Source organism: Raphanus sativus, chromosome 8, assembly GCF_000801105.2.
Source record: "Raphanus sativus cultivar WK10039 chromosome 8, ASM80110v3, whole genome shotgun sequence".
Classification (NCBI taxonomy): Eukaryota; Viridiplantae; Streptophyta; class Magnoliopsida; order Brassicales; family Brassicaceae; genus Raphanus; species Raphanus sativus.
Window position 1 is genome coordinate 5325730 of NC_079518.1, and position 11348 is coordinate 5337077.

The following is an 11348-nucleotide window of genomic DNA, read 5'->3' on the forward strand; positions in this document are numbered from 1 at the left end:
GAACAAATTTAAGAGTTCTGAAATTGTTAAGAGATTCATAATTTATTTCCTTCAAGGAACAGAAACATAAATCCTCCTCCTTGAATGCAAACATAAAGCAGAGAACACATGTCTATATGTCAAAGTGTATTGAGAACACTAACAACTGCAGAAACTAAAACTTGAAAGATATGACAATTTTTATAGGTTTTTGTAAATGATTAAAGCCATAACAAAACAACGAACACAAACACAATTTTTATGGCTTTTATATTTATGAATGAAATAAACTAAAACAAGTAAAGGATATGAACTGTTTGGTTTTAATTAAAGTACACAACACAACATATCTAAAATTCTGTCAAAGGCAAGCTTTATTTATGGTTTAATGTAAACTACAAGCTTAATTTGCCACTAATACAAATCATAAAATCTATTAGTTGGCCTTTTCTGTATCATCATCATTTGTCTTAGTCACAACATCTTTACAAACAGAAATCTCTTCCTTGGCCTTGCTTCTCTCGACCTTCCTCTTCTCAACAAAACTCATCACTCCACGAAGAACAGCATCAGTGTCATCGTCCTGCATCAGCTCCTCAGCTAGCTCAGCAGGAGTAACCTCCGTAGAATCTATCAACCTCTCGATTTCTTCACATAGAGGATGGTTGGAACCATCTAAACCAAGGTAATTAGAAACCAACGTCCTAAATCCTAAACCCGTACAGTAAGACATATGAATATGCATATCCATTCTCCCGGGACGCAGCAACGCAGGGTCAAGCCGCTCTTTATGATTAGTCGTGAACACAATGATCCTCTCATCCCCAAAACTCGACCATAACCCATCAATAAGATTCAGAATCCCAGACAACGTCACCTTCCCCAAAACTTTTTCGTCTTCTTCTCGAGACTCATCGTCTTCCCTGTCTCTAACCTCAGCATTGCAGTCAATATCCTCAATCACCAAAATCGAACGGTTCGTGGTCGATAACAACACCCTCTTCAACTCACGATTGTCGTAGACACTACTAAGCTCGAGATCAAACACGTCGAACTTCAGGTGGTTAGCCATCGCTGCGATCAAACTTGACTTACCTGTACCGGGTGGACCATACAGCAAGTAACCTCGTTTCCACGCTTTACCAACTCTTTTGTAAAACTCCTTCCTCTTTAGAAACCTCCCCAAGTCATCGATGATCCTCTTCTTCGCGCTCGGATCCATCGCCAACGTGTCGAACGTCGAAGGATGCTCGAGATTTATGCATCCCCAGCTCCCGCCAGGGCACCCGTCGTCGTCGTCGCTCTCGTCAACGTCTTGGCTGTAAAGCTTCACCACTCTCAGACTCTTCCTAATCTCCTCCGACGCCGCGACCACGTGGCTCAGGTAAGGCCCCGTGATTTTCTCTCTGAGCTTCTTCTCGAACGTCAGCTCGTAGAACCTTTTAACTTTCTCCCCCTTGTCGTTCTCCGTCTGGACGTAGCACCACTTCACCTCGGACCCCTCGAACGAGTCCGAGATCTCTTCTCCCTTCTCGATCGCGATCGTCAGGTGCTTCTGCTTCGGCGTTTTCCCCGCTCGCACCCGCTCCGTCTCCGGGCCGATCTTGTCGCGGAGGTACGTCTCCGCCGCGTCGAAGACTTGGTTCCTGTTGTTCCTGAATTTCTCGTCGATGACGACCGTGAGGTTCTTCGATTTAGGAGTGAGGAGCCGTGAGAACAAGCGGGAGAAGTAGGATCGGACCTGCGAGGGGACGAAGTCGTGGAGCATTGATCGGAAGAGCATCAGGAATCCGGTTAGGGATGCGTACGCTGAGAAGAGCGTTGATGCTGAGAAAGAGTTATCTGATGAAGGAAACATCTCCGCCGAAGTTTCCGAGGACCAATATTCAGAGAGAATCTGTGAGAAAGAGGATCATATTTATAACTGCCAAAGGTATATTTATTAATTTTCCATTTTTGTTAAAAGGAAAGTAAGACCAAATGAAACTTGCGGAAGAAGTAAGCTTCTTTTTGCGTTAGGCGTCAACGAGTAATGTGACACGTGTCAACCTACATGGTCTTTCCCTTTGTTTTGTCGTTACATTCATACATTTGGTCAATTACATGTCACAAACTGACTCCTTGAGTCCTTCACTGAATCTGAACGTTCACTCTCTTTAACACCTTTCTACCATCGTGGTTGCTATTAAGTCGGTTTTTCACCTAAACTTGAACTTGCTTCAGAAAAAGAATTGACATTTTTTGAGAAAGAAAGAGATTAAAGATAACAATGGCGTGGAATTATCAAATGTCCAAAGGGTAATATATAATTCCATCACATAGTAAAACACCAAATCCAAAAACGTACAAAATTTTCATGGTCTTGTTGGGGGTTCGTTCACGTTTTGCTTATAGACTTCCTGAACACCTGACGTCCAAAGTTCAGAAACCCTTTAAAAAGTCTTCACCAGTCAAAAGTTGTATCTTTAAACTACTTCACAGTTACGAGAGCTTCAAGATTTTTCTGGACCACCCACCCTTGTGGATAAGGGACATCTAGGGCATCCAAGTGAAGATGCCAGTTCAGTATCCTCGAGCAAGCTGGTGGAACACCTTCCATGTCGCTTTCATCTGCCACCACCTGCTCTATAAATGTTGTCTCCTGCTCGGAAACACAACATGTCATGTTGTACAAGAGGATTTATAAAGAGGTTTCGACTGAGAGAAATCCACAGATAAGGGGAAAAAAAACTCATACTTGGAAACCTTCCTTGACGGTGTCTAGTTGGCGGGTTGAATGTGAAAAGGGACGTCGCCATCTTTTGGGGTCCCAGAGTATAGTGCTGTTGAAAGCAAATCCGGACATATCAACATGGAACCTCCGTAGTCTTTTACTCTTCTCATTAGTGTGCCACCCAATTACTTGACTTCCGTTGCATACCGGACCTTCAAGAATCGCCTTGTTCTTGCTTGGCGCTAGCATTGCAACAGGCCAAGTTCCAAATCGTCTGCACAGAAGAAGAAAAGATAAGTATGGCAGATTAAAAATACTTCAGAAGAAGTTACACTTTGGAGTTTGGATATGAAGCCGTCAGCATTTACACTCAATTGAAAAAAGGGGAATGCTCAGCAGACCAACAAGACCAGGTAGGCAGATAAATTCAACAAAACCCTTCCCAATAACAAGAAATGAGTATTTTCTCAAGCAAGATAAGACTGAGCACATGGAAAAGCAACTAACAAAGCAGAGAAACGTAAGAAATGTAGTACGCTACTACAATTGAGTGTTAAACCATAGCACTAACAACACTACAATCACTGAGACTCAAAACAATATAGTTATGCTCAACTAACAACTCAAAACTTAACTAACACTAGAATCCCTCAGACTCTGCACAACCAGCAACGATCTAATCACTCTATTTCTCACAAACCACTAGGTTCGAAGCTATCAAAACATTCCATCCACTACCTAAAGATCCACTCTCTCCAACTCACCTGATCTGTCTCAAGCTCCGAAACAGCTCAAGCGAGTATACATTATCATCATCAGCAAAGTAAACAACACCATCGAGCTTATGCAACTCGATATGCTCCAACGCAGTGTTCCTCTGATGAACACCCCTGTCCTTGACACTCGTCGTGGTGTTCCTCTTGCAAACCAAGTGCCTATACATCACCCCAGTCTTCCTCAGAATCTCCGACGTCTCGAACGACGCCGCGTTCCCTTCCACCACTATCCACAGCACGGGAGGCTCCACCAGCCTCAGCGTCTGAGCGACTCTGTTCAAGTAATACGCCTGCATCGCTCGATTGTACGTCGGCGTCACCACGATCACAAGCTTCCTCGGCACGAAATCGATCTCCTTCTCCGTTTCCGTCGAGAAGCTTACTCCGTCTACTGCTACCTCTTCCCGTTTCGCGGTTCGATCTTCGATATTTGGCGGTTTGATCTCGAAATTGAACCGATCGGTACTACGGTTCGCGTCTTCGATTTGACCGTAAGGTGTCATACCTAATAGGAATCCGATGAGGAAGAAAGCGAGGAATTGGTAAAACGGCCGCCGCCATGGACCTCTGCGGGAGGTTTTGGTGGGATCGGAGGAGGAGTTGTGTTTGCTGTTGCTCTTCTGAGAGGAGGGGGATGATGTGGAGGAAGGGGAGAACGGTGCGCCTCCGTTTTCGTACGGACGGTCGTGGTACACCGGCGAGAGAGTTCGCCGGATTGATGCCATCTCAGATTATGTTATAAACATTTGAAAAAGAGAAGAGATGATGAAATTAGCAATTTCGCAAGAGAGATCGAACACGAGAGGAAGAGCGCACGGATGATTTCGCAGGAATTGAAGCTCTCGAGTTGGAATCGGTAAAGGTGTGTAAGTCGCCGATTCGGATCCGTCGCCGCCGAGATCTAAAAGAGGGCAGGAGGAGAAGAGAGATACGCGGGTTCGTGGGACACGTGGCCAGATTGTGGATCGGAGAGGGACGAACACTCTGTTAAACAATTAAGAATTATTTGTTTTTTTTTTTCGTTTTTTTGTCATTTAGTCAAGTTGCAAGAGTCATATGCAATGAATAGGCCTGGGCACGGATCGGATATTCGGGTTTTTGAAGGTATTTGTGATTTGCTTCGAATGTTACGGATATCTGATTTTTCGATTTGCTTTACTTCGGAAAAATACGGATATTCGGAAAAACGGATATCCGGAAAATAAATAGATATTTGCGGATATTCGCGGATACTTACGGATCTCTCATTTGTTTTGATTAATACAAATAATCTTAAAAATTTGATACAAATTTGTTTTGTAAAATATATTTTTTGCATGATATAAAAGATAAAAATTAAAAAAAGCAATGAATCTTCATATTTTGTAAATTTTTAAACTTAGTTAAAATAATAATAACACAAAACTTAAAAAAAAATTATAATTATCGTAAATATTTTCTCTTCCTTTTATGTAATACTTTTATATAAGTAATAATATGAATAGAATCTATCAAATAATATATTAGAATAATAATTATATAATTTTATACATTTAAAACTTTAAATATAATCAAAATATACATGTATTTATATATTGACGGATCGGATCGGATATTCGCTTCCCAAAATTTTAATATTTGTGATTTGCTTCGATTTTGACGGATATTGAATTTTAGTATTTGCTTTGCTTCGAAAGCTTACGGATATTCGGAATTTTCGAATCGAATAGCAACGGATAACGAATCGAATCAAATTTAACGGATAAAATGCCCAGCCCTACAATGAACAACACAAATGAAACCACCGCCAAAAGTTTGGGTAAAATATTGTGATTCAAGTTGTAACGTTTCTAGATTGAAGTATAAGAAAATTCGAAGGGGGAGACTCCCAAGAAAAATCATGACTTTTGAGCTGTAATTTAGGTGATGCAGTACTCTTGTTGGTCTCTAGGTTAGAGAAGTAATATTTGAAGGTGATAACAATACATCTATTTGTGGAATGTGGATTACTCAATAGTGAAGGAAAGAATCTCAAGTTTAAAGGCCTATTAACACATACAAAGGTAATATATGTGTTGATTTATTAGTCAAAAGACGTTTCTTTTTTTTTGACAACGTCAAAAAGACACTTTAATTAAGTCGATTACAAAGAAATATATATTCGTGTCCAAATTTCTTCAGATCATTTATAATCCTTGATTATGAAATAATAAAGCAATTTAGCCTGGGGAAAGTTGGAACAGTCTATTAAAAGTCGTGCTAATGGCAGTTTTTGTAGACTTTAGTAAACTATCAATTCGATGTATGTCATATTTGTGGTACATACTAATGATTGATTAATAGACATGTGAAGTTTCCAACTGATTGATTAATACATTATATTAACTACACTTAAATTTAAATTCTACAACAAACAATTTTCTATGTTTTAGTTTGCAAAATAAATCAATATAAGGATGTGACTGAATAACCATTTTAAAGAAAATATTTGAAGTGAATTTATTTTACTCTGTGTTCTGCTTAGTATTTTGATAGAAATACTTTTTTACTTTTAGCTGAATACAAATAAAAGAACTATTTTTTTTTCGACTAAACTATTTAAGGAGTGTAAACATGTTTATTTCATTTCTTCCTTTTGTTCATTTCCTCTACTCTTACTTAAACTACTCTTAACTACACTAAGAATTCACCATCATATGATTATTGGCATATTTGTTACAGTTTTTAAAACGCTTTTTGAAGGTTGCAAAGAGTTTCTCACAAAAATGAAAATAAGTTTTTTGTTGAAGGATATGATGTGTATTTCACAAAGGCACCATGATAAAATTGTAGAATCCATTGTATCTACTCAAAGTATGCGAGCCATCAAAGAGTGCACCAATCACCATTAAACCATATTTTGATAGAATTGTGCCTAACCATCAATAGTTGAGGTATTGCACGATCACGAAAGGTCCCACGAATTTTATCACCGATTGATTGTCAAACGAGTACGAGTGCTGATTAGTTAAGTCTCCGACCCAAATTCCGTTTCCCACCACCACGATTAAAGATATTCTAGTGGATCCTTCAGGCTTTTGAAAATCCATCACGTAGCCTCTTGCAATTGGTCACACCATTTGAACCTAGTAAATTGTTATTTTACTCATTTTCTTTTTGATATGTCTTATCTTATCTACTGATTCGGTCTGCTCTTATCTTAAGTTAAAGAAAAACTTTATCTTGTATTTCTTGTTGTACGTTAAGTCTTGTATTTCTTCTTATACTTTGAATACATGTTATATACCCTTTCGTCAAATGTTTTCTCTTACTCTTTCTAATCTTAAGGTGTAAAGTTTCAGTTTATCTTGTTTAGACCCACATTTTGTTCTGTTAACTTTGAATCGTAACGTTTTCGATCTCTCTATCATGTGTTCTTTGTATATAAATCTTAAGCTTTAGATTTTACTCATTACTTTTAGTTTTAGATTTTAAAGTTTTACGTTTATAATTTGTTCTTGATTTTAAGTCCTATGGTTTAGATTTTACTCATTACTAAAGCTTAGATTGTAAAGTTTTTGTGTTTATCTTGTTTTTCTTTTTTTTCGAACAAGTTTTTTTTTTTAAGTGCTTTAGTTTGAGATAGCATCTTGTACGTATTTTTAATCTCGTATGGGTCCGAGATGTTTGAGGGCTGACGCTGCAAGTCCAAGCGGATTACAACTATTACCACCACCACCTAACCTGCCCCATTCACATATATTGCTTCTTACTTTCCCTTTCCACCATCTCTGTTCTCTTTAGCCTCTCTCAAAAAACAGACAGAAAAAGTGGACAATGCAAGAACTTCCGGATTGCTTGTACGAGGGAAAGCAACCAACCCTAATCACTCCTTCGTCCCCCACACCAAATCACTCTCTCTACCTTTCCAACCTCGACGACCATCATTTTCTCAGATTCTCTATCAAGTACCTCTACCTTTTCCAAAAATCTCCTTCCTCTCAAACCCTCAAAGATTCTCTGTCTATGATTTTAGTTGATTACTACCCCCTCGCTGGTCGGATCAAAGTCTCTGATAACAGTACCAAGCTCGAGGTTGACTGTAATGGGGAAGGAGCAGTTTTCGCGGAAGCCTTCATGGATATAACTTGTCAAGAGTTTCTTGAACTTTCACCCAAGCCAAACAAGTCTTGGAGGAAGCTCTTGTTTAAGGTTCAAGCTCCTAGTTTCTTGGACACACCTCCTCTTGTCATACAGGTTTTGTTTTTTCTCCTTTAGTCTTCGTGTTTTAATCAATATGTTCTTTCTCTTGCTTAGAACTATGGTTTCAAAAAAAATCATGCATAACTCAGATAGTTTCCGTATATATTAGGTGATAGTTTGTAAACAAATCATTTTCTGGATGGGCATACCCTATAAATATTTTAGATGTCCTAAAGTTAGTTGGATCGACTATTGAGTTAAAAATAAAAAAGTTTAGATATATATTATCATGAAAGAATCTAACAGATTAAATTGGTTGTATTTTTCCTGACTCCTAAATTGATTCGGCCACTTTTATTCTTTTCAATAAGAAATGCATACTTTTTTAGGCCGTGCATAATGCATTTGATGTATGAATGATATAAAGTCTCTTCCTACCACATTTCTCCTTAATATACGTGCACTTTATAATAAAGAGGTTTGATAAATGTCAAAAACAAACAATAAAATTAGAAAAGAGAAAAATCTTGTCTTCTCATGGTGGTTAACTTTTCTAGGTTAGAAGAAAAAAAAAAACCTTTTCTTTGCCTTGAATTAGTTTGTTTACAAATCTGTTTCATTAACTCATCCTACGAGCCTTACTATAACTGCGTTTCTAATCTATGAACTAGATAAAGTTTTCATCGGCAAGTGGGTGTGAACGCTAACGCTTAAGTGCTATAGAAATAATATAAAATGTTTAAGCATAGAAACCTTAATGGATTTGCTGATAACTAATGATTCAGGTGACGCATCTCCGTTGCGGGGGTATGATCCTCTGCACCGCCATCAATCATTGCCTTTGTGACGGCATCGGCACATCGCAGTTCCTACATGCATGGGCCCATGCAAATACCACCAAAGCTCCTCTTCTCATCCAACCGTCCCACTCTCGACACATGTTAGACCCACGAGATCCACCGCGTGTCACACACTCACATCCCGGTTTCACCCGAACCACCGTAGAGAAAAACTCCCCCACCTTCAACATCTGCAAGCATTTACAGTCCCAACCACTGGCTCCCATCACCCTAACCTTCACACCATCCCTAATCCTAAGCCTAAAGAAAACATGCGCTCCCTCGCTAAAATGCACCACGTTCGAGGCACTAGCTGCTCACACATGGTGCTCTTGGGCTCGATCTCTTGACTTGCCGTTGACCATGCAGGTCAAACTTTTATTCTCAGTCAACATGAGGAAAAAGCTGACTCCAGAACTTCCACAAGGCTATTATGGTAACGGGTTCTTGCTAGCTTGCGCAGAGAGCAAGGTTCAAGACCTAGTGAACGGTAATATTTACCACGCGGTAAAATTAGTACAAGACGCGAAAGCGAGAATCACCGACGCATATGTAAGGTCAACGATAGATTTACTGGAGGATAAAACAGTAAAAACGGACGTCTCATGCAGTTTGGTTATCTCTCAATGGGCGAAACTGGGTTTAGAGGAGTTGGACTTTGGAGGAGGAAAGCCAATGTATATGGGTTCTTTGACGAGTGACATCTACTGTTTATTTTTACCGGTGGCCGGAAACTGTGATGCCATTAGGGTTCAGGTGTCGTTGCCGGAGGATGTTGTGAAGAGGCTAGAGTATTACATGGTTAAGTTTTTAGATGCAAAAGAAAAGGAAGAAGATCATTCTCTTGCAGAATAAAGTTTTACATGAGAAATAATAATTCAGTGATCCATCTCCTATAAAGTAAGTCGTGGGAAAGAAAAGGTCGTACGTTCACGTGTATGTTTCCAAGTGATCTAAGTTTTTCTTTGTTCACTGGAATAATTACTCTACATAACATCTTGTTTGTAGAAGATGAAACTATATTGGTTAAAGAGTCTCAATCTTAACTAATAAAATTGAGTTTTTTTTCTCTGGGGGAGGGGGAGAAATGCCATGTGGCATTCTCTTTTTAATAATTAAATTTTTTTTCTCAACTTTATTTAATGTGTTTTGGTATTAATTGTTACTAGGTGTTAGTTTATTTTTGTTGTTAGTTTATTTTTGTTATTGACAATTTATTACAATGATGTTTTAATTTTAGATTGAAAGTTTAATTTGTTATGAATTTTTTGTCTTGATTTTCTTTAGATTTCATAACTCTTATGTTACATATTTTTAAAAAATACTTTTAAAATATTTCTTAATATTTTGTATGTCAAATAAAAATACAAAAATGGAAACTGAAGTTAATTATTTTCAAAAAAATTAAAACATAAAATAGATACATATCCATACTATTACTTTATGTTTGAAAACATTTAAAATATTAACTTTAGTTTTTATATATTTATTTTCATAGCTAATATATTATCTTATAATAAAACTAATGCATTTACTAAACCGCGGTTCACCCACGGTTGATCCAATGATTCAGAGACCCGGTAAATCGTCTGATTCAGTGTCCGGATCGGGTATCAAAACATTGGTTTATAGGATTTCTTTATATTTGATGTTGACAATGGAAAATGGAGCCTCTACGATTCCCCTTCTTTAATGAAATCGACGTAACCGCCATATAATCAATCTAGAAAATTCAACTCATCCCACTCTAATAATGTTTAGTAACTGATGACGATTCAAGTCCAAAAGACTAACATTTGGTCTATTGGTATTGGCACATAAACTCTATGGTATCTTCTCATGCTACACTATGCAATGAAACCAATAACTTCCCTGATGCATGCTATCCGTGTTTACATTTTAAAAACCGTGAACATGATTAATATACTCTTAAAACTTAACTAAACAAAAAAAGAATCATTACTTCCGATCTGAGAGAAATTTAAAAATGTTGTCTGGTTGCTAAAGTTATTTAAAATTGGTGTAAACCACACACCACCCTCACCATTAATCCTTTGCACCACACTAACCATTTATTGTCAAAACCATTACTAAATGCAACAAGTCAGCAAGCCCGAATATTACAGATAGTTAGAAATTGTATTTATCATGATCGTTATAGATGCTAACATCTCATTTATTAATTAACAAATTGATTTTTTACTAGGAAGATTAGGTGAAATTGTTCCATTCCGGTTAAAATAGAAGTTGTCCATTAAATAGAGGAGTTTATGAACCATTTATAGTTTTTAGCTAAAAACCATATTTAGATTCATATTAAGATTAGTTGATATTTCTAAATAAGGGTGGACAAACAAGAATTTCGTTACGAACACACACAAAATCTTCCATTATAACAAAACTAATATAGAAAATAATTTTATGTTTCTTATTTTAAGACACATCTTTTTGAGAGACCTTAAAACTAAAGTAACACATACAACTCGCACTCTATATTTTAAAAATCAACATGGTAATTTTAAAAATATATATTAGATACTCACCGATTATTTTATCAAAAATTGACACTTCACCCATATTTTTTTATAAAATTTATAAAATTTGAACAGTATTACATCTTTCTATTATTTGAACTAAATATATTAGTAAAAGTTTTATAGTTCATATATAGTTACTTTAATAATTAATAATATAAATATGTTTTCTATATAAAACATCAACTTTGTTTATGAGTATCGGTTTTTTATTCTATTTTTATTAAATAGATTAGTAACAACCACTTATCCTATTCCACTTTGAACTAAACAACTTCAAACAAAGTCACTAACCATTATCAATAAAGATTAGAAAATATCATTTTTAATATATTTTTATTTTCAT

General features: G+C 37.0%; 4 protein-coding genes across 4 annotated transcripts in view; 1 reads left to right on the plus strand and 3 right to left on the minus strand.

Moving 5' to 3' along the window:
- The window catches only part of LOC108821772 (uncharacterized), a 102513-nt gene that overhangs the window by 63939 nt on the left and 27226 nt on the right, over nt 1-11348 (minus strand). The gene's annotated exons all lie outside the window — the stretch shown is intronic.
- LOC108822086 (AAA-ATPase At2g18193-like) lies at nt 401-1881 on the minus strand. The gene has a single exon (XM_018595104.2). The coding sequence runs from the start codon at nt 1835-1837 to the stop codon at nt 416-418; it is 1422 nt and encodes a 473-aa protein (XP_018450606.2). The 5' UTR covers nt 1838-1881; the 3' UTR covers nt 401-415.
- Nucleotides 2237-4454, minus strand: LOC108822087 (probable beta-1,4-xylosyltransferase IRX9H). The gene is made up of 3 exons (XM_018595105.2): nt 3457-4454; nt 2717-2966; nt 2237-2620 (listed from the first exon to the last, which is right to left on the minus strand). Exons 1-3 carry the CDS (start codon nt 4191-4193, stop codon nt 2450-2452), a joined length of 1158 nt encoding a protein of 385 aa, XP_018450607.2. The 5' UTR covers nt 4194-4454; the 3' UTR covers nt 2237-2449.
- Nucleotides 6773-9666, plus strand: LOC108822029 (alcohol acyltransferase 9). The gene is made up of 2 exons (XM_018595040.2): nt 6773-7683; nt 8415-9666. The coding sequence occupies exons 1-2, from the start codon at nt 7264-7266 to the stop codon at nt 9321-9323; spliced, it is 1329 nt and encodes a 442-aa protein (XP_018450542.1). The 5' UTR covers nt 6773-7263; the 3' UTR covers nt 9324-9666.